Source organism: Pecten maximus, chromosome 7, assembly GCF_902652985.1.
Source record: "Pecten maximus chromosome 7, xPecMax1.1, whole genome shotgun sequence".
Taxonomy (NCBI): domain Eukaryota; kingdom Metazoa; phylum Mollusca; class Bivalvia; order Pectinida; family Pectinidae; genus Pecten; species Pecten maximus.
Genome location: NC_047021.1, coordinates 599,092 through 624,388, shown reverse-complemented (window position 1 = coordinate 624,388; position 25,297 = coordinate 599,092). Strand labels below are relative to the sequence as shown.

The following is a 25,297-nucleotide window of genomic DNA, read 5'->3' as shown; positions in this document are numbered from 1 at the left end:
TTGTACGGGTTGTTGTTATGGTACACGTGTTATATAATGGACGTTAGATTAGTGACAGCTTTAATTTGTACGGGTTGTTGTTATGGTACACGTGTTATATAATGGACGTTAGATTAGTGACAACTTTAATTTGTACGGGTTGTTGTTATGGTACACGTGTTATATAATGGACGTTAGATTAGTGACAACTTTAATTTGTACGGGTTGTTGTTATGGTACACGTGTTATATAATGGACGTTAGATTAGTGACAGCTTTAATTTGTACAGGTTGTTATGGTACACGTGTTATATAATGGACGTTAGATTAGTGACAGCTTTAATTTGTACGGGTTGTTGTTATGGTACACGTGTTATATAATGGACGTTAGATTAGTGACAGCTTTAATTTGTACGGGTTGTTGTTATGGTACACGTGTTATATAATGGACGTTATATTAGTGACAGCTTTAATTTGTACGGGTTGTTGTTATGGTACACGTGTTATATAATGGACGTTAGATTAGTGACAGCTTTAATTTGTACGGGTTGTTGTTATGGTACACGTGTTATATAATGGACGTTAGATTAGTGACAGCTTTAATTTGTACGGGTTGTTATGGTACACGTGTTATATAATGGACGTTAGATTAGTGACAACTTTAATTTGTACCGGTTGTTGTTATGGTACACGTGTTATATAATGGACGTTAGATTAGTGACAGCTTTAATTTGTACGGGTTGTTGTTATGGTACACGTGTTATATAATGGACGTTAGATTAGTGACAGCTTTAATTTGTACGGGTTGTTGTTATGGTACACGTGTTATATAATGGACGTTAGATTAGTGACAGCTTTAATTTGTACGGGTTGTTGTCATGGTACACGTGTTATATAATGGACGTTAGATTAGTGACAGCTTTAATTTGTACGGGTTGTTGTTATGGTACACGTGTTATATAATGGACGTTAGATTAGTGACAGCTTTAATTTGTACGGGTTGTTGTTATGGTACAGGTGTTATATAATGGACGTTAGATTAGTGACAACTTTAATTTGTACGGGTTGTTATGGTACACGTGTTATATAATGGACGTTAGATTAGTGACAGCTTTAATTTGTACGGGATGTTATGGTACACGTGTTATATAATGGACGTTAGATTAGTGACAGCTTTAATTTGTACGGGTTGTTGTTATGGTACACGTGTTATATAATGGATGTTAGATTAGTGACAGCTTTAATTTGTACGGGTTGTTGTTATGGTACACGTGTTATATAATGGACGTTAGATTAGTGACAGCTTTAATTTGTACGGGTTGTTGTTATATGGTACATGTGTTATATAATGGACGTTAGATTAGTGACAGCTTTAATTTGTACGGGTTGTTGTTATGGTACACGTGTTATATAATGGACGTTAGATTAGTGACAGCTTTAATTTGTACGGGTTGTTGTTATGGTACACGCGTTATATAATGGACGTTATATTAGTGACAGCTTTAATTTGTACGGGTCGTTGTTATGGTACACGTGTGTTATATAATGGACGTTACATTAGTGACAGCTTTAATTTGTACGGGTTGTTGTTATGGTACACGTGTTATATAATGGACGTTAGATTAGTGACAGCTTTAATTTGTACGGGTTGTTGTTATGGTACACGCGTTATATAATGGACGTTACATTAGTGACAGCTTTAATTTGTACGGGTTGTTGTTATGGTACACGTGTTATATAATGGACGTTAGATTAGTGACAGCTTTAATTTGTACGGGTTGTTGTTATGGTACACGCGTTATATAATGGACGTTACATTAGTGACAACTTTAATTTGTACGGGTTGTTGTTATGGTACACGTGTTATATAATGGACGTTAGATTAGTGACAGCTTTAATTTGTACGGGTTGTTGTTATGGTACACGTGTTATATAATGGACGTTAGATTAGTGACAGCTTTAATTTGTACGGGTTGTTGTTATGGTACACGTGTTATATAATGGACGTTAGATTAGTGACAGCTTTAATTTGTACGGGTTGTTATGGTACACGTGTTATATAATGGACGTTAGATTAGTGACAGCTTTAATTTGTACGGGTTGTTGTTATGGTACACATGTTATATAATGGACGTTAGATTAGTGACAGCTTTAATTTGTACGGGTTGTTATGGTACATGTGTTATATAATGGACGTTAGATTAGTGACAGCTTTAATTTGTACGGGTTGTTGTTATGGTACACGTGTTATATAATGGACGTTAGATTAGTGACAGCTTTAATTTGTACGGGTTGTTGGTACGGTACATGTGTTATATAATGGACGTTAGATTAGTGACAGCTTTAATTTGTACGGATTGTTGTTATGGTACATGTGTTATATAATGGACGTTAGATTAGTGACAAATTTAATTTGTACGGGTTGTTGTTATGGTACACGTGTTATATAATGGACGTTAGATTAGTGACAGCTTTAATTTGTACGGGTTGTTGTTATGGTACACGCGTTATATAATGGACGTTAGATTAGTGACAGCTTTAATTTGTACGGGTTGTTGTTATGGTACACGTGTGTTATATAATGGACGTTAGATTAGTGACAGCTTTAATTTGTACGGGTTGTTATGGTACACGTGTTATATAATGGACGTTAGATTAGTGACAGCTTTAATTTGTACGGGTTGTTGTTATGGTACACGTGTTATATAATGGACGTTAGATTAGTGACAGCTTTAATTTGTACGGGATGTTATGGTACACGTGTTATATAATGGACGTTAGATTAGTGACAGCTTTAATTTGTACGGGTTGTTGTTATGGTACACGTGTTATATAATGGATGTTAGATTAGTGACAGCTTTAATTTGTACGGGTTGTTGTTATGGTACACGTGTTATATAATGGACGTTAGATTAGTGACAGCTTTAATTTGTACGGGTTGTTGTTATATGGTACATGTGTTATATAATGGACGTTAGATTAGTGACAGCTTTAATTTGTACGGGTTGTTGTTATGGTACACGTGTTATATAATGGACGTTAGATTAGTGACAGCTTTAATTTGTACGGGTTGTTGTTATGGTACACGCGTTATATAATGGACGTTATATTAGTGACAGCTTTAATTTGTACGGGTCGTTGTTATGGTACACGTGTGTTATATAATGGACGTTACATTAGTGACAGCTTTAATTTGTACGGGTTGTTGTTATGGTACACGTGTTATATAATGGACGTTAGATTAGTGACAGCTTTAATTTGTACGGGTTGTTGTTATGGTACACGCGTTATATAATGGACGTTACATTAGTGACAGCTTTAATTTGTACGGGTTGTTGTTATGGTACACGTGTTATATAATGGACGTTAGATTAGTGACAGCTTTAATTTGTACGGGTTGTTGTTATGGTACACGCGTTATATAATGGACGTTACATTAGTGACAACTTTAATTTGTACGGGTTGTTGTTATGGTACACGTGTTATATAATGGACGTTAGATTAGTGACAGCTTTAATTTGTACGGGTTGTTGTTATGGTACACGTGTTATATAATGGACGTTAGATTAGTGACAGCTTTAATTTGTACGGGTTGTTGTTATGGTACACGTGTTATATAATGGACGTTAGATTAGTGACAGCTTTAATTTGTACGGGTTGTTATGGTACACGTGTTATATAATGGACGTTAGATTAGTGACAGCTTTAATTTGTACGGGTTATTGTTATGGTACACATGTTATATAATGGACGTTAGATTAGTGACAGCTTTAATTTGTACGGGTTGTTATGGTACATGTGTTATATAATGGACGTTAGATTAGTGACAGCTTTAATTTGTACGGGTTGTTGTTATGGTACACGTGTTATATAATGGACGTTAGATTAGTGACAGCTTTAATTTGTACGGGTTGTTGGTACGGTACATGTGTTATATAATGGACGTTAGATTAGTGACAGCTTTAATTTGTACGGATTGTTGTTATGGTACATGTGTTATATAATGGACGTTAGATTAGTGACAAATTTAATTTGTACGGGTTGTTGTTATGGTACACGTGTTATATAATGGACGTTAGATTAGTGACAGCTTTAATTTGTACGGGTTGTTGTTATGGTACACGCGTTATATAATGGACGTTAGATTAGTGACAGCTTTAATTTGTACGGGTTGTTGTTATGGTACACGTGTGTTATATAATGGACGTTAGATTAGTGACAGCTTTAATTTGTACGGGTTGTTATGGTACACGTGTTATATAATGGACGTTAGATTAGTGACAGCTTTAATTTGTACGGGTTGTTGTTATGGTACACGTGTTATATAATGGACGTTAGATTAGTGACAGCTTTAATTTGTACGGGTTGTTGTTATGGTACACGTGTGTTATATAATGGACGTTAGATTAGTGACAGCTTTAATTTGTACGGGTTGTTATGGTACACGTGTTATATAATGGACGTTAGATTAGTGACAGCTTTAATTTGTACGGGTTGTTGTTATGGTACACGTGTGTTATATAATGGACGTTAGATTAGTGACAGCTTTAATTTGTACGGGTTGTTGTTATGGTACACGTGTTATATAATGGACGTTAGATTAGTGACAGCTTTAATTTGTACGGGTTGTTGTTATGGTACACGTGTTATATAATGGACGTTAGATTAGTGACACCTTTAATTTGTACGGGTTGTTGTTATGGTACACGTGTGTTATATAATGGACGTTAGATTAGTGACACTTTAATTTGTACGGGCTGTTGTCATGGTACACGTGTTATATAATGGACGTTAGATTAGTGACAGCTTTAATTTGTACGGGTTGTTGTTATGGTACACGTGTTATATAATGGACGTTAGATTAGTGACAACTTTAATTTGTACGGGTTGTTGGTACGGTACATGTGTTATATAATGGACGTTAGATTAGTGACAGCTTTAATTTGTACGGGTTGTTGTTATGGTACACGTGTTATATAATGGACGTTAGATTAGTGACAGCTTTAATTTGTACGGGTTGTTATGGTACACGTGTTATATAATGGACGTTAGATTAGTGACAGCTTTAATTTGTACGGGTTGTTATATACTTACTCTCTCATGTTTCTTTATGAATTTTGCTCGTTTGTCAACCTTGCCAGAGTTCTGAAAAAAAAAATATAACCTGATTTGATTGTTAGGTTTTCAATACTGATTATTTATAAAATGAAAATTCAACAGCCAAACAAGATCCCAAAAGGATCCTAGCGCCCACCATCAAATTATCTTTATTGGTCCAACGAAAGGCTTCTATCTTTTTTCTACTTTCATTTTGTTCCTCTCTGATCATGTTATAATAACTGGTACATATCTATAACACGTTATAATAACTTGTACATATCTATAATATGTTATAATAACTTGTACATATATATAACATGTTATAATAACTTGTACAAATCTATAACATGTTATAATAACTTGTACAAATCTATAACATGTTATAATAACTGGTACATATCTATAACACGTTAAAATAATGGGTACATATCTATAACACGTTATAATAACTGGTACATATCTATAACACGTTATAATAACGGGTACATATCTATAACATGTTATAATAACTGGTACATATCTATAATATGTTATAATAACTTGTACAAATCTATAACACGTTATAATAACTTGTACAAATCTATAACATGTTATAATAACTGGTACATATCTATAACACGTTATAATAACGGGTACATATCTATAACATGTTATAATAACTGGTACATATCTATAATATGTTATAATAACTTGTACAAATCTATAACACGTTATAATAACTTGTACAAATCTATAACACGTTATAATAACTTGTACAAATCTATAACATGTTATAATAACTGGTACATATCTATAACACGTTATAATAACTGGTACAAATCTATAACACGTTATAATAAGTTGTACATATCTATAATATGTTATAATAAATTGTACATATCTATAACACGTTATAATAACTGGTACAAATCTATAACACTTGATAATAAGTTGTACATATCTATAATATGTTATAATAACTTGTACATATCTATAACATGTAATAACTGGTACATATCTATAACATGCTATAATAACAGGTACATATCTATAATATGTTATAATAACTTGTACATATCTATAACATGTAATAACTGGTACAAATCTATAACATGCTATAATAACAGGTACAAATCTATAACATGTTATAATAACTTGTACATATCTATAACATGTTGTAATAACTGGTACATATCTATAACATGCTATAATAACAGGTACAAATCTATAACACGTTATAATAACTGGTACATATCTATAACATGCTATAATAACTTGTACATATCTATAACACGTTATAATAACAGGTACAAATCTATAACACGTTATAATAACTGGTACATACTAATAAGTTTTCTGCCTATAAACTACAAACCTACCCTGGCAAAAAACCTGCGATCAGTCTTGGCAGGGTTGTAGGAAGCAAGGTAGGCTGCGATCAACAGATACTTGGAATAGTACGGAAGTTCCACGTGGTTTCTCGAGGACAAACCTGCAGTGAAGAAAATGACTTAAACATCCACCAAAGTATTGTAACTTGATGTACCAACACTTGTTCACTCAAATTTACTTGTTTTCATTAAGTTTCCTACAATACATGTAAATCAACTAACTAGTTACACTTCTTAATCTACCTAGATGCCTTTAATATATCTTTTATTTTATCCTTATTCTGGAGAAAAATCTTTATTGAAAGAAACACGTCTACATGAGTTAACTCCCTTCCACCATAAAGCAGTTTTATTAATAACTAGCTTATATTAACATATATTCCTAATACTTAACAACAGGCCCATGGGCCTTAATGGTCCCCTCAGTTTTGATATATTTTGGCAGATTTGATTCCCATTACCTTGAAATTGAGGTAAACATCATTCACCCCAGATGCTTAAGGTCTCAGGGCCCTGACATACACTACCTCGTAGAGGTACCAGGTAAGTTATTCCAGACATACACTACCTTGTAGAGGTACCAGGTAAGTTATTTAGATATACAGTACCTTGTAGAGGTACCAGGTAAGTTATTCCAGACATACACTACCTTGTAGAGGTACCAGGTAAGTTATTTAGACATACACTACCTTGTAGAGGTACCAGGTAAGTTATTTAGACATACACTACCTTGTAGAGGTACCAGGTAAGTTATTTATACATACATTACCTTGTAGAGGTACCAGGTAAGTTATTTAGACATACACTACACTACCTTGTAGAGGTACCAGGTAAGTTATTTCAGACATACACTACCTTGTAGAGGTACCAGGTAAGTTATTTCAGATATACACTACCTTGTAGAGGTACCAGGAAAGTTATTTAGACATACACTACCTTGTAGAGGTACCAGGTAAGTTATTTAGACATACACTACACTACCTTGTAGAGGTACCAGGTAAGTTATTTCAGACATACACTACCTTGTTGAGATGTCAGGTAAGTTATTTAGACATATACTACCTTGTAGAGGTACCAGGTAAGTTATTTCAGACATATACTACCTTGTAGAGATGTCAGGTAAGTTATTTCAGACATATACTACCTTGTAGAGGTACCAGGTAAGTTATTTAGACATATACTACCTTGTAGAGGTACCAGGTAAGTTATTTAGACATACACTACCTTGTAGAGGTACCAGGTAAGTTATTTCAGACATACAGTACCTTGTAGAGGTACCAGGTAAGTTATTTCAGACATACACTACCTTGTAGAGATGTCAGGTAAGTTATTTAGATATACAGTACCTTGTAGAGGTACCAGGTAAGTTATTTCAGACACACTACCTTGTAGAGGTACCAGGTAAGTTATTTCAGACATACACTACCTTGTAGAGATGTCAGGTAAGTTATTTAGATATACAGTACCTTGTAGAGGTACCAGGTAAGTTATTTCAGACACACTACCTTGTAGAGGTACCAGGTAAGTTATTTCAGACACACTACCTTGTAGAGGTACCAGGTAAGTTATTTCAGACATATAGTACCTTGTAGAGGTACCAGGTAAGTTATTTAGACATATACTACCTTGTAGAGGTACCAGGTAAGTTATTTCAGACATACACTACCTTGTAGAGGTACCAGGTAAGTTATTTCAGACACACTACCTTGTAGAGGTACCAGGTAAGTTATTTAGACATATACTACCTTGTAGAGGTACCAGGTAAGTTATTTCAGACACACTACCTTGTAGAGGTACCAGGTAAGTTATTTAGACATATACTACCTTGTAGAGGTACCAGGTAAGTTATTTCAGACACACTACCTTGTAGAGATGTCAGGTAAGTTATTTAGACAAACACTACACTACCTCGTAGAGGTACCAGGAAAGTTATTTAGACATACACTACCTTGTAGAGATGTCAGGTAAGTTATTTAGACAAACACTACACTACCTTGTAGAGGTACCAGGTAAGTTATTTCAGACATACACTACCTTGTTGAGATGTCAGGTAAGTTATTTAGACATATACTACCTTGTAGAGGTACCAGGTAAGTTATTTCAGACATATACTACCTTGTAGAGATGTCAGGTAAGTTATTTCAGACATATACTACCTTGTAGAGGTACCAGGTAAGTTATTTAGACATATACTACCTTGTAGAGGTACCAGGTAAGTTATTTAGACATACACTACCTTGTAGAGGTACCAGGTAAGTTATTTCAGACATACAGTACCTTGTAGAGGTACCAGGTAAGTTATTTCAGACATACACTACCTTGTAGAGATGTCAGGTAAGTTATTTAGATATACAGTACCTTGTAGAGGTACCAGATAAGTTATTTCAGACACACTACCTTGTAGAGGTACCAGGTAAGTTATTTCAGACACACTACCTTGTAGAGGTACCAGGTAAGTTATTTCAGACATATACTACCTTGTAGAGATGTCAGGTAAGTTATTCCAGACATACACTACCTTTTAGAGGTACCAGGTAAGTTATTTAGACATACACTACCTTGTAGAGGTACCAGGTAAGTTATTTAGACATACATTACCTTATAGAGGTACCAGGTAAGTTATTTCAGACATACACTACCTTGTAGAGGTACCAGGTAAGTTATTTCAGACATACACTACCTTGTAGAGGTACCAGGTAAGTTATTTCAGACATACACTACCTTGTAGAGGTACCAGGTAAGTTATTTCAGATATACATTACCTTGTAGAGGTACCAGATAAGTTATTTCAGACATACAGTACCTCGTAGAGGTACCAGGTAAGTTATTTCAGACATACAGTACCTTGTAGAGGTACCAGGTAAGTTATTTCAGATATACACTACCTTGTAGAGGTACCAGGTAAGTTATTTCAGACATACACAACCTTGTAGAGGTACCAGGTAAGTTATTTAGACATACACTACACTACCTTGTAGAGGTACCAGGTAAGTTATTTAGACATACACTACCTTGTAGAGGTACCAGGTAAGTTATTTAGACATACACTACACTACCTTGTAGAGGTACCAGGTAAGTTATTTCAGACATACACTACCTTGTTGAGATGTCAGGTAAGTTATTTAAACATATACTACCTTGTAGAGGTACCAGGTAAGTTATTTCAGACATATACTACCTTGTAGAGATGTCAGGTAAGTTATTTCAGACATATACTACCTTGTAGAGGTACCAGGTAAGTTATTTAGACATATACTACCTTGTAGAGGTACCAGGTAAGTTATTTAGACATACACTACCTTGTAGAGGTACCAGGTAAGTTATTTCAGACATACAGTACCTTGTAGGGGTACCAGGTAAGTTATTTCAGACATACACTACCTTGTAGAGATGTCAGGTAAGTTATTTAGATATACAGTACCTTGTAGAGGTACCAGGTAAGTTATTTCAGACACACTACCTTGTAGAGGTACCAGGTAAGTTATTTCAGACATACACTACCTTGTAGAGGTACCAGGTAAGTTATTTAGACATACACTACCTTGTAGAGATGTCAGGTAAGTTATTTCAGACATACACTACCTTGTAGAGGTACCAGGTAAGTTATTTAGACATACATTACCTTATAGAGGTACCAGGTAAGTTATTTCAGACATACACTACCTTGTAGAGGTACCAGGTAAGTTATTTCAGACATACACTACCTTGTAGAGGTACCAGGTAAGTTATTTCAGACATACACTACCTTGTAGAGGTACCAGGTAAGTTATTTCAGATATACATTACCTTGTAGAGGTACCAGATAAGTTATTTCAGACATACAGTACCTCGTAGAGGTACCAGGTAAGTTATTTCAGACATACAGTACCTTGTAGAGGTACCAGGTAAGTTATTTCAGATATACACTACCTTGTAGAGGTACCAGGTAAGTTATTTAGACATACACTACCTTGTAGAGGTACCAGGTAAGTTATTTAGACATACACTACACTACCTTGTAGAGGTACCAGGTAAGTTATTTCAGACATACACTACCTTGTTGAGATGTCAGGTAAGTTATTTAAACATATACTACCTTGTAGAGGTACCAGGTAAGTTATTTAGACATATACTACCTTGTAGAGGTACCAGGTAAGTTATTTAGACATACACTACCTTGTAGAGGTACCAGGTAAGTTATTTCAGACATACAGTACCTTGTAGAGGTACCAGGTAAGTTATTTCAGACATACACTACCTTGTAGAGATGTCAGGTAAGTTATTTAGATATACAGTACCTTGTAGAGGTACCAGGTAAGTTATTTCAGACACACTACCTTGTAGAGGTACCAGGTAAGTTATTTCAGACACACTACCTTGTAGAGGTACCAGGTAAGTTATTTCAGACATATACTACCTTGTAGAGATGTCAGGTAAGTTATTCCAGACATACACTACCTTGTAGAGGTACCAGGTAAGTTATTTAGACATACACTACCTTGTAGAGGTACCAGGTAAGTTATTTAGACATACATTACCTTATAGAGGTACCAGGTAAGTTATTTCAGACATACACTACCTTGTAGAGGTACCAGGTAAGTTATTTCAGACATACACTACCTTGTAGAGGTACCAGGTAAGTTATTTCAGACATACACTACCTTGTAGAGGTACCAGGTAAGTTATTTCAGATATACATTACCTTGTAGAGGTACCAGATAAGTTATTTCAGACATACAGTACCTCGTAGAGGTACCAGGTAAGTTATTTCAGACATACAGTACCTTGTAGAGGTACCAGGTAAGTTATTTCAGATATACACTACCTTGTAGAGGTACCAGGTAAGTTATTTCAGACATACACAACCTTGTAGAGGTACCAGGTAAGTTATTTAGACATACACTACACTACCTTGTAGAGGTACCAGGTAAGTTATTTAGACATACACTACCTTGTAGAGGTACCAGGTAAGTTATTTAGACATACACTACACTACCTTGTAGAGGTACCAGGTAAGTTATTTCAGACATACACTACCTTGTTGAGATGTCAGGTAAGTTATTTAAACATATACTACCTTGTAGAGGTACCAGGTAAGTTATTTCAGACATATACTACCTTGTAGAGATGTCAGGTAAGTTATTTCAGACATATACTACCTTGTAGAGGTACCAGGTAAGTTATTTAGACATATACTACCTTGTAGAGGTACCAGGTAAGTTATTTAGACATACACTACCTTGTAGAGGTACCAGGTAAGTTATTTCAGACATACACTACCTTGTAGAGATGTCAGGTAAGTTATTTAGATATACAGTACCTTGTAGAGGTACCAGGTAAGTTATTTCAGACACACTACCTTGTAGAGGTACCAGGTAAGTTATTTAGACATACACTACCTTGTAGAGATGTCAGGTAAGTTATTTCAGACATACACTACCTTGTAGAGGTACCAGGTAAGTTATTTAGACATACATTACCTTATAGAGGTACCAGGTAAGTTATTTCAGACATACACTACCTTGTAGAGGTACCAGGTAAGTTATTTCAGACATACACTACCTTGTAGAGGTACCAGGTAAGTTATTTCAGACATACACTACCTTGTAGAGGTACCAGGTAAGTTATTTCAGATATACATTACCTTGTAGAGGTACCAGATAAGTTATTTCAGACATACAGTACCTCGTAGAGGTACCAGGTAAGTTATTTCAGACATACAGTACCTTGTAGAGGTACCAGGTAAGTTATTTCAGATATACACTACCTTGTAGAGGTACCAGGTAAGTTATTTAGACATACACTACCTTGTAGAGGTACCAGGTAAGTTATTTAGACATACACTACACTACCTTGTAGAGGTACCAGGTAAGTTATTTCAGACATACACTACCTTGTTGAGATGTCAGGTAAGTTATTTAAACATATACTACCTTGTAGAGGTACCAGGTAAGTTATTTCAGACATATACTACCTTGTAGAGATGTCAGGTAAGTTATTTCAGACATATACTACCTTGTAGAGGTACCAGGTAAGTTATTTCAGACATACAGTACCTTGTAGGGGTACCAGGTAAGTTATTTCAGACATACACTACCTTGTAGAGATGTCAGGTAAGTTATTTAGATATACAGTACCTTGTAGAGGTACCAGGTAAGTTATTTCAGACACACTACCTTGTAGAGGTACCAGGTAAGTTATTTCAGACATACACTACCTTGTAGAGGTACCAGGTAAGTTATTTAGACATACACTACCTTGTAGAGATGTCAGGTAAGTTATTTAGATATACACTACCTTGTAGAGGTACCAGGTAAGTTATTTAGACATACATTACCTTATAGACGTACCAGGTAAGTTATTTCAGACATACACTACCTTGTAGAGGTACCAGGTAAGTTATTTCAGACATACAGTACCTTTTGTAGAGGTACCAGGTAAGTTATTTAGACATACATTACCTTATAGAGGTACCAGGTAAGTTATTTCAGATATACACTACCTTGTAGAGGTACCAGGTAAGTTATTTCAGACATACACTACCTTGTAGAGGTACCAGGTAAGTTATTTCAGACATACACTACCTTGTAGAGGTACCAGGTAAGTTATTTCATATATACATTACCTTGTAGAGGTACCAGATAAGTTATTTCAGACATACAGTACCTCGTAGAGGTACCAGGTAAGTTATTTCAGACATACAGTACATTGTAGAGGTACCAGGTAAGTTATTTCAGATATACACTACCTTGTAGAGGTACCAGGTAAGTTATTTAGACATATACTACCTTGTAGAGGTACCAGGTAAGTTATTTAGACATACACTACCTTGTAGAGGTACCAGGTAAGTTATTTCAGACATACAGTACCTTGTAGAGGTACCAGGTAAGTTATTTCAGACATACACTACCTTGTAGAGATGTCAGGTAAGTTATTTAGATATACAGTACCTTGCAGAGGTACCAGGTAAGTTATTTCAGACACACTACCTTGTAGAGGTACCAGGTAAGTTATTTCAGACACACTACCTTGTAGAGGTACCAGGTAAGTTATTTCAGACATATACTACCTTGTAGAGATGTCAGGTAAGTTATTCCAGACATACACTACCTTGTAGAGGTACCAGGTAAGTTATTTCAGACATACACTACCTTGTAGAGGTACCAGGTAAGTTATTTCAGACATACACTACCTTGTAGAGATGTCAGGTAAGTTATTTCAGACATACACTACCTTGTAGAGGTACCAGGTAAGTTATTTCAGATTTACACTACCTTGTAGAGGTACCAGGTAAGTTATTTCAGACATACACTACCTTGTAGAGGTACCAGGTAAGTTATTTAGATATACACTACCTTGTAGAGGTACCAGGTAAGTTATTTCAGACATACACTACCTTGTAGAGGTACCAGGTAAGTTATTTCAGACATACAGTACCTTTTGTAGAGGTACCAGGTAAGTTATTTAGACATACATTACCTTATAGAGGTACCAGGTAAGTTATTTCAGATATACACTACCTTGTAGAGGTACCAGGTAAGTTATTTCAGACATACACTACCTTGTAGAGGTACCAGGTAAGTTATTTCAGACATACACTACCTTGTAGAGGTACCAGGTAAGTTATTTCATATATACATTACCTTGTAGAGGTACCAGATAAGTTATTTCAGACATACAGTACCTCGTAGAGGTACCAGGTAAGTTATTTCAGACATACAGTACATTGTAGAGGTACCAGGTAAGTTATTTCAGATATACACTACCTTGTAGAGGTACCAGGTAAGTTATTTAGACATATACTACCTTGTAGAGGTACCAGGTAAGTTATTTAGACATACACTACCTTGTAGAGGTACCAGGTAAGTTATTTCAGACATACAGTACCTTGTAGAGGTACCAGGTAAGTTATTTCAGACATACACTACCTTGTAGAGATGTCAGGTAAGTTATTTAGATATACAGTACCTTGCAGAGGTACCAGGTAAGTTATTTCAGACACACTACCTTGTAGAGGTACCAGGTAAGTTATTTCAGACACACTACCTTGTAGAGGTACCAGGTAAGTTATTTCAGACATATACTACCTTGTAGAGATGTCAGGTAAGTTATTCCAGACATACACTACCTTGTAGAGGTACCAGGTAAGTTATTTCAGACATACACTACCTTGTAGAGGTACCAGGTAAGTTATTTCAGACATACACTACCTTGTAGAGATGTCAGGTAAGTTATTTCAGACATACACTACCTTGTAGAGGTACCAGGTAAGTTATTTCAGATTTACACTACCTTGTAGAGGTACCAGGTAAGTTATTTCAGACATACACTACCTTGTAGAGGTACCAGGTAAGTTATTTAGATATACACTACCTTGTAGAGGTACCAGGTAAGTTATTTCAGACATACACTACCTTGTAGAGGTACCAGGTAAGTTATTTAGATATACACTACCTTGTAGAGGTACCAGGTAAGTTATTTCAGACATACTTTGGTTTGATTTGGTTTATTTTGTTTAACGTCCTATTAACAGCTAAGGTCATTTAAGGACGGCCTCCCGTGCGTGCGACATGTATGCGTGTGGTGAGTGCGTATGTGTTTTGGGAGGCTGCGGTATGTTCGTGTTAAGTCTCCTTGTGATAGGCCGGAACTTTTGCCGATTTATAGTGCTATCTCACTGAAGCATACTGTCGAAGACACCCAGCAGCACACCCCACCCGGTCACATTATACTGACAACGGGCGAACCAGTCGTTCCACTCCAACTATGCTGAGCGCTAAGCAGGAGTAGCAACTACCATTTTTAAAGACTTTGGTATGTCTCGGCTAGGGGACAGAACCCAAAACCTTCCTCACAGCGGCGAACGCTCAACTAAAGGCCAAACGTGAGGCATTGTCAAGGGAGACATTAGGAAGAAGAAAGTTGTTAAGAAAGAAGAGAAAAGATAAGATCCCAAGTTTAGTCGCCTTTTACGATCATGCAATGGGGGCAGCAGGTACAATTCTTACGCCCTAACTGCAGGGCAGTTTCAGACATACACTACCTTGTAGAGGTACCAGGTAAGTTATTTCAGACATACATTACCTTGTAGAGGTACCAGGTAAGTTGTTTCAGACATACACTACCTTGTAGAGGTACCAGGTAAGTTATTTCAGACATACAGTACCTCGTAGAGGTACCAGGTAAGTTATTTAGACATACACTACCTTGTAGAGGTACCAGGTAAGTTATTTAGACATACACTACCTTGTAGAGGTACCAGGTAAGTTATTTCAGACATACAGTACCTCTTAAAGGTACCAGGTAAGTTATTTAGACATACACTACCTTGTAGAGATGGCATCTGTCCCACTTCTGTTTCCTGCTGTGCTTTTTCCCACTGAGAACTACAAATTGAGTAAACAAATACAAATCAAACTAAAAATAGATAGTACAAAAGAAAAAAAATTGCTCAGATGAAAAGGACAGAGATAATTATTTTAGATAACCCTGGCAAGCCCATATTTCTGAAATTCAGAATGTCTGAAATATGTGTTGTTCACAATAAAGAGAATTCAGTGACCAGTAGCCATAGCAACTATAATTTTGAGAAAAAGAAAGTGGCATGCACATCTACACTTGATCATTAATATTTGCATGAATTGGAATCGGTCCTTCGGTTTAGGAGGAGTTGTTCGGACAAACTTAAATTGATGGTTCTTATCGGAAAACCTGTTTATAGTGACCATAATTTTTAGAAAAAGATACAGATAAACAGCCTATAGTAAATACCTTGACACTTCCCTCAGGTAAACAGTCTGTAGTACATACCTGGACACTTCCCCAAGGTAAACAGTCTGTAGTACATACCTGGACACTTCCCTCAGGTAAACAGTCTGTAGTACATACCTGGACACTTCCCCCAGGTAAACAGTCTGTAGTACATACCTGGACACTTCCCTCAGGTAAACAGTCTGTAGTACATACCTGGACACTTCCCTCAGGTAAACAGTCTGTAGTACATACCTGGACACTTCCCTCAGGTAAACAGTCTGTAGTACATACCTGGACACTTCCCCCAGGTAAACAGTCTGTAGTACATACCTGGACACTTCCCTCAAGTAAACAGTCTGTAGTACATACCTGGACACTTCCCTCAGGTAAACAGTCTGTAGTACATACCTGGACACTTCCCTCAGGTAAACCGTCTTTAGTAGTAGTACGTACCTTGACACTTCCCCCAGGTAAACAGTCTGTAGTACGTACCTGGACACTTCCCTCAAGTAAACAGTCTGTAGTACATACCTGGACACTTCCCTCAGGTAAACAGTCTGTAGTACATACCTGGACACTTCCCTCAGGTAAACAGTCTGTAGTACGTACTTGGACACTTCCCTCAGGTAAACAGTCTGTATTACGTACCTGGACACTTCCCTCAAGTAAACAGTCTGTAGTACATACCTGGACACTTCCCTCAGGTAAACAGTCTGTAGTACATACCTGGACACTTCCCTCAGGTAAACAGTCTGTATTACGTACCTGGACACTTCCCCCAGGTAAACAGTCTGTAGTACGTACCTGGACACTTCCCCCAGGTAAACAGTCTGTAGTACATACCTGGACACTTCCCTCAGGTAAACAGTCTGTAGTACATACCTGGACACTTCCCCCAGGTAAATAGTCTGTAGTACATACCTGGACACTTCCCCCAGGTAAACAGTCTGTAGTACGTACCTGGACACTTCCCCAAGGTAAACAGTCTGTAGTACGTACCTGGACACTTCCCCCAGGTAAACAGCTGTAGTACATACCTGGACACTTCCCTCAGGTAAACAGTCTGTAGTACATACCTGGACACTTCCCTCAGGTAAACAGTCTGTATTACGTACCTGGACACTTCCCTCAAGTAAACAGTCTGTAGTACATACCTAGACACTTCCCCCAGGTAAACAATCTGTAGTACATACCTGGACACCTCCCCCCAGGTAAACAGTCTGTAGTACATACCTGGACACTTCCCTCAGGTAAACAGTCTGAAGAGCCTTTTTCAGGTGAGGTTCTATATTTTTCCACAACTTTCTTGTGTCTGATGCTTCGGCTGCAAGAATATATTTGTAACATTACACATAAAGGAAGGAAATGTATGGATGGTCGTGTGGTGAGGTCAGCATTCATTGGCTATTCCCCAATCAACATGAAAAGTTAATTGGGCTATTTGTCCATCCACATGGGTTTTCTCTGGATTCTCTAGTTGCCTACCATACCATTAGTTGTTATATTTCGTTTTGCATTTGTTGTAAAAATAAATAAAGTTTACTGTTTGATAATCTATAATGAAAAGCACTTTGTACCACTTGTAAACAAACTCAGATTAGCATTATCACTGTTTATGATGGTATGTGGTACATTCAAATCAATATATTACTAATCTGAAGCTTTCTTGGCCTTTTAAAAATCTAATATCAGAACTCCTGTCATAGTGAAAATGGGGGGGAAATTGACCCATCCTCGGCCATGTTTACAAACAGTTTGGATTTGACATTTGATATCCATCAAGGTAGAAGGAGCCAGTATAATGTTATACTGTAATTACCTTCTCCTGTCCTGATTGGCTGACAGTACAGGTCATAGTTCAGCCCTGCCTGTATATAATGTTATACTGTAATTACCTTCTCCTGTCCTGATTGGCTGACAGTACAGGTCATAGTTCAGCCCTGCCTGTATATAATGTTATACTGTAATTACCTTCTCCTGTCCTGATTGGCTGACAGTACAGGTCATAGTTCAGCCCTGCCTGTATATAATGTTATACTGTGATTACCTTCTCCTGTCCTGATTGGCTGACAGTACTTCTCGTAGTTCAGCCCTGCCTGTATATAATGCTATACTGTACTTACCTTCTCCTGTCCTGATTGGCTGACAGTACTTCTCGTAGTTCAGCCCAGCCTGTATATATATAAATATATATTATAATAACAGTGTGGCAAAGCAAGAGTTAAAAGTAGAGGCATCAAAGATTTATTAATAGAATGTCGGGTCATTGATAGTAGATAGTTAATCAATTAATTATTTCCCATAAACCACTATTAATATCAATGACAACTGTAATTACACATCAATAATATCAGTAAATATATACATTGTACATGATTCCCATAAACCACTATTACTATCAATGACAACTGTAATTATACATCAATAATGTCAGTAAATACATTATATACATTCGGGCAGGTGAGTTATAAACCACTTAACCTTCATTCAGGTGAGCTATAAACCACTTACCCTTCAGACAGGTGAGCTATAAACCACTTACCCTTCGGTCAGGTAAGCTACAAACCAGTTACCCTTTGGTCAGGTAAGTTATAAACCAGTTACCCTTCGGTCAGGTGACCTATAAACCACTTACCCTTCGGTCAGGTGAGCTATAAACCACTTACCCTTCGGTCAGGTGAGTTATAAACCACTTACTCTTCGGTCAGGTGAGTTATAAACCACTTACTCTTCGGGCAGGTGAGTTATAAACCACTTACCCTTCGGTCAGGTGAGCTATAAACCAGTTACCCTTTGGTCAGGTGACCTATAAACCAGTTACCCTTCGGTCAGGTGACCTATAAACCACTTACCCTTCGGTCAGGTGAGTTATAAACCACTTACCCTTCGGTCAGGTGAGTTATAAACCACTTACCCTTCAGTCAGGTGACCTATAAACCACTTACCCTTCAGTCAGGTGACCTATAAACCACTTACCCTTCGGTCAGGTGAGCTATAAACCACTTACCCTTCGGTCAGGTGAGCTATAAACCACTTACCCTTCAGACAGGTGAGTCATAAACCACTTACCCTTCAGTCAGGTGACCTATAAACCACTTACCCTTCAGACAGGTGAGTCATAAACCAATTACCCTTTGGTCAGGTGACCTATAAACCACTTACCCTTCAGTCAGGTGAGCTAAAAACCAGTTAACCTTCGGTCAGGTGAGCTATATACCAGTTACCCTTCAGACAGGTGAGTCATAAACCACTTACCCTTCGGTCAGGTGAGTTATAAACCACTTACCCTTTGGTCAGGTAACCTATAAACCACTTACCCTTCAGTCAGGTGACCTATAAACCACTTACCCTTCCGTTAGGTGAGCTATAAACCACTTACCCTTCGGTCAGGTGAGCTAAAAACCAGTTAACCTTCAGTCAGGTGACCTATAAACCACTTACCCTTCAGTCAGGTGAGCTATAAACCACTTACCCTTCAGTCAGGTGACCTATAAACCAGTTACCCTTCGGTCAGGTGAGTTATAAACCACTTACTCTTCGGGCAGGTGAGTTATAAACCACTTACCCTTCGGTCAGGTGACCTATAAACCAGTTACCCTTTGGTCAGGTGACCTATAAACCACTTACCCTTCAGTCAGGTGAGCTATAAACCACTTACCCTTCAGTCAGGTGACCTATAAACCAGTTACCCTTCGGTCAGGTGAGTTATAAACCACTTACTCTTCGGGCAGGTGAGTTATAAACCACTTACCCTTCGGTCAGGTGACCTATAAACCAGTTACCCTTTGGTCAGGTGAGTCATAAACCACTTACCCTTCGGTCAGGTGAGTTATAAACCACTTAACCTTCGGTCAGGTGAGCTATAAACCACTTACCCTTCGGTCAGGTGAGCTAAAAACCAGTTAACCTTCAGTCAGGTGACCTATAAACCACTTACCCTTCAGTCAGGTGAGCTATAAACCACTTACCCTTCAGTCAGGTGAGTCATAAACCACTTTCCCTTCGGTCAGGTGACCTATAAACCAGTTACCCTTCGGTCAGGTGAGCTATAAACCACTTACCCTTCGGTCAGGTGAGCTAAAAACCAGTTACCCTTCGGTCAGGTGAGTTATAAACCACTTACCCTTCGGTCAGGTGACCTATAAACCAGTTACCCTTCGGTCAGGTGAGCTATAAACCACTTACCCTTCGGTCAGGTGACCTATAAACCACTTACCCTTCGGTCAGGTGACCTATAAACCACTTACCCTTTGGTCAGGTGACCTATAAACCACTTACCCTTCAGTCAGGTGACCTATAAACCACTTACCCTTTGGTCAGGTGACCTATAAACCACTTACCCTTCAGTCAGGTGACCTATAAACCACTTACCCTTCGGTCAGGTGACCTATAAACCACTTACCCTTCGGTCAGGTGACCTATAAACCACTTACCCTTCAGACAGGTGAGTCATAAACCAATTACCCTTCGGTCAGGTGAGCTATAAACCAATTACCCTTCGGGCAGGTGAGTCATAAACCAATTACCCTTTGGTCAGGTGACCTATAAACCACTTACCCTTCAGTCAGGTGAGCTAAAAACCAGTTAACCTTCGGTCAGGTGAGCTATATACCAGTTACCCTTCAGACAGGTGAGTCATAAACCACTTACCCTTCGGTCAGGTGAGTTATAAACCACTTACCCTTTGGTCAGGTAACCTATAAACCACTTACCCTTCAGTCAGGTGACCTATAAACCACTTACCCTTCGGTTAGGTGAGCTATAAACCACTTACCCTTCGGTCAGGTGAGCTAAAAACCAGTTAACCTTCAGTCAGGTGACCTATAAACCACTTACCCTTCAGTCAGGTGAGCTATAAACCACTTACCCTTCAGTCAGGTGACCTATAAACCAGTTACCCTTCGGTCAGGTGAGTTATAAACCACTTACTCTTCGGGCAGGTGAGTTATAAACCACTTACCCTTCGGTCAGGTGACCTATAAACCAGTTACCCTTTGGTCAGGTGAGTCATAAACCACTTACCCTTCGGTCAGGTGAGTTATAAACCACTTAACCTTCGGTCAGGTGAGCTATAAACCACTTACCCTTCGGTCAGGTGAGCTAAAAACCAGTTAACCTTCAGTCAGGTGACCTATAAACCACTTACCCTTCAGTCAGGTGAGCTATAAACCACTTACCCTTCAGTCAGGTGAGTCATAAACCACTTTCCCTTCGGTCAGGTGAGCTAAAAACCAGTTACCTTTCGGTCAGGTGAGCTATAAACCACTTACCCTTCGGTCAGGTGAGCTAAAAACCAGTTACCCTTCGGTCAGGTGAGTTATAAACCACTTACCCTTCGGTCAGGTGACCTATAAACCAGTTACCCTTCGGTCAGGTGAGCTATAAACCACTTACCCTTCGGTCAGGTGACCTATAAACCACTTACCCTTCGGTCAGGTGACCTATAAACCACTTACCCTTTGGTCAGGTGACCTATAAACCACTTACCCTTCAGTCAGGTGACCTATAAACCACTTACCCTTTGGTCAGGTGACCTATAAACCACTTACCCTTCAGTCAGGTGACCTATAAACCACTTACCCTTCGGTCAGGTGACCTATAAACCACTTACCCTTCAGTCAGGTGACCTATAAACCACTTACCCTTCAGACAGGTGAGTCATAAACCAATTACCCTTCGGTCAGGTGAGCTATAAACCAATTACCCTTCGGGCAGGTGAGTTATAAACCACTTACCCTTCGGTCAGGTGCGCTATAAATAAATTACCCTTCGGTCAGGTGAGCTATAAACCACTTACCCTTCGGGCAGGTGAGCTAAAAACCAGTTACCCTTCGGTCAGGTGAGTTATAAACCACTTACTCTTCGGGCAGGTGAGTTATAAACCACTTACCCTTCGGTCAGGTGAGCTAAAAACCAGTTACCCTTCGGTCAGGTGAGTTATAAACCACTTACTCTTCGGGCAGGTGAGTCATAAACCACTTACCCTTCGGTCAGGTGACTTATAAACCAGTTACCCTTTGGTCAGGTGAATCATAAACCACTTACCCTTCGGTCAGGTGAGTTATAAACCACTTTCCCTTCGGTCAGGTGACCTATAAACCACTTACCCTTCAGTCAGGTGAGCTAAAAACCAGTTACCCTTCGGTCAGGTGAGTTATAAACCACTTACTCTTCGGGCAGGTGAGTTATAAACCACTTACCCTTCGGTCAGGTGACCTATAAACCAGTTACCCTTTGGTCAGGTGAGTCATAAACCACTTACCCTTCGGTCAGGTGAGTTATAAACCACTTACCCTTCGGTCAGGTGACCTATAAACCACTTACCCTTCAGTCAGGTGAGCTATAAACCACTTACCCTTCGGTCAGGTGACCTATAAACCAGTAACCCTTCGGTCAGGTGAGCTATAAACCACTTACCCTTCGGTCAGGTGAGCTATAAACCACTTACCCTTCGGTCAGGTGACCTATAAACCACTTACCCTTTGGTCAGGTGACCTATAAACCACTTACCCTTCAGTCAGGTGACCTATAAACCACTTACCCTTCGGTCAGGTGAGCTATAAACCACTTACCCTTCGGTCAGGTGACCTATAAACCACTTACCCTTCGGTCAGGTGACCTATAAACCACTTACCCTTCAGACAGGTGAGTCATAAACCAATTACCCTTCGGTCAGGTGAGCTATAAACCAATTACCCTTCGGGCAGGTGAGTTATAAACCACTTACCCTTCGGTCAGGGGAGCTATAAATAAATTACCCTTCGGTCAGGTGAGCTATAAACCACTTACCCTTCGGGCAGGTGAGCTATAAATAAATTACCCTTCGGGCAGGTGAGCTATAAACCACTTACCCTTCGGGCAGGTGAGCTATAAATAAATTACTCTTTGGGCAGGTGAGCTATAAATAAATTACCCTTCGGTCAGGTGAGCTATAAATAAATTACCCTTCGGGCGGGTGAGTTATAAACAAACACTGTCATGCACACTGGAAATACAAACCAGATATCTGATTTCCCTAAGGTCCCTACACACCATGTGGAACACACTCAGGAGAAGATTCAGGTACATTGAATAGAAGTCCGCCTCGCTGCCATCAGGTCGGTCCTCTGTCAGAATTGTCAGGACTTCATCTGAAGCACGAAAACCAATGAAGTGTGAACACATTGCCATTGAATTAATACATTCAACAAAATAATACTACAGTTAATAGACAAACAGAGACACCTTCCTATGACCTCTAACCTTTTGTGTATCCAGGGAAGTTGACTATGTAGGGTTCACATTAACCCTTTATTGTGTAGGTATGACCTCTAACCTTTTGTATAGTCAGGGAAGTTGGCTATGTGGGGTTCACAGTGACCCTTTATTGTGTAGGTATGACCTCTAACCTTTTGTATAGTCAGGGAAGTTGGCTATGTAGGGTTCACAGTAACCCTTTATTGTTTATGTATGACCTCTAACCTTTTGTATAGTCAGGGATGTTGACTATGTAGGGTTCACAGTAACCCTTTATTGTGTATGTATGACCTCTAACCTTTTGTGTAGTCAGGAAAGTTGACTATGTAGGGTTCACAGTAACCCTTTATTGTTTATGTATGACCTCTAACCTTTTGTGTAGTCAGGGATGTTGACTATGTAGGGTTCACAGTGACCCTTTATTGTGTAGGTATGACCCCTCACCTTTTGTGTAGTCAGAGAAGTTGACTATGTAGGGTTCACAGTAACCCTTTATTGTTTATGTATGACCTCTAACCTTTTGTGTAGTCAGGGATGTTGACTATGTAGGGTTCACAGTGACCCTTTATTGTGTAGGTATGACCTCTAACCTTTTGTGTAGTCAGGGAAGTTGACTATGTAGGGTTCACAGTGACCCTTTATTGTGTATGTATGACCCCTCACCTTTTGTGTAGTCAGAGAAGTTGACTATGTAGGGTTCACAGTAACCCCTTTATTGTGTAGGTATGACCTCTAACCTTTTGTGTAGTCAGGAAAGTTGACTATGTAGGGTTCACAGCAACCCTTTATTGTTTATGTATGACCTCTAACCTTTTGTATAGTCAGGGATGTTGACTATGTAGGGTTAACAGCAACCCTTTATTGTGTAGGTATGACCTCTAACCTTTTGTGTAGTCAGGGAAGTTGACTATGTGGGGTTAACAGTGACCCTTTATTGTGTAGGTATGACCTCTAACCTTTTGTGTAGTCAGGGATGTTGACTATGTAGGGTTCACAGTTACCCTTTATTGTGTAGGTATGACCTCTAACCTTTTGTGTAGTCAGGGATGTTGACTATGTAGGGTTCACAGTTACCCTTTATTGTGTAGGTATGACCTCTCACCTTTTGTGTAGTCAGGGAAGTTGACTATGTAGGGTTCACAGTGACCCTTTATTGTATAGGTATGACCTCTAACCTTTTGTGTAGTCAGGGAAGTTGACTATGTAGGGTTTACAGTGACCCTTTATTGTGTAGGTATGACCTCTAACCTTTTGTATAGTCAGGGATGTTGACTATGTAGGGTTCACAGTAACCCTTTATTGTGTAGGTATGACCTCTAACCTTTTGTATAGTCAGGAAGTTTACTATGTAGGGTTCACAGTAACCCTTTATTGTGTATGTATGACCTCTAACCTTTTGTATAGTCAGGGAAGTTGACTATGTAGGGTTCACAGTGACCCTTTATTGTGTATGTATGACCTCTCACCTTTTGTGTAGTCAGGGAAGTTGACTATGTAGGGTTCACAGTAACCCTTTATTGTGTATGTATGACCCCTCACCTTTTGTATAGTCAGGGAAGTTGACTATGTAGGGTTCACAGTGACCCTTTATTGTGTAGGTATGACCTCTAACCTTTTGTGTAGTCAGGGAAGTTGACTATGTAGGGTTCACAGTGACCCTTTATTGTGTATGTATGACCCCTCACCTTTTGTGTAGTCAGGGAAGTTGACTATGTAGGGTTCACAGTAACCTGTGCCAGTGCGGAACTTCTCCCATACAATTTCGGTCATTAATATCACACATACATTTTGATGGGTCTGTAAAGGAAAACAAAAAGAAACTTGTCAACTGGATAATTACATTACCATTGTTTATTACATGGTCAGAATACACAATTACCA

General features: G+C 38.5%; 1 protein-coding gene across 1 annotated transcript in view; it reads right to left on the bottom strand.

The window, feature by feature from the left end:
- Positions 1 to 25,297, bottom strand: part of LOC117331273 (origin recognition complex subunit 5-like) — a 52,148-nt gene that overhangs the window by 14,019 nt on the left and 12,832 nt on the right. Inside the window, exons 6-12 of the mRNA XM_033889879.1 lie at positions 25,102 to 25,213; positions 23,180 to 23,310; positions 18,304 to 18,352; positions 17,414 to 17,504; positions 15,755 to 15,813; positions 6,437 to 6,549; positions 5,073 to 5,123 (exon numbers count right to left, since the gene is read on the bottom strand). Of these exons, the coding sequence (XP_033745770.1) occupies positions 5,073 to 5,123; positions 6,437 to 6,549; positions 15,755 to 15,813; positions 17,414 to 17,504; positions 18,304 to 18,352; positions 23,180 to 23,310; positions 25,102 to 25,213 (606 nt within the window). The remainder of the gene's footprint in view (positions 1 to 5,072; positions 5,124 to 6,436; positions 6,550 to 15,754; positions 15,814 to 17,413; positions 17,505 to 18,303; positions 18,353 to 23,179; positions 23,311 to 25,101; positions 25,214 to 25,297) is intronic.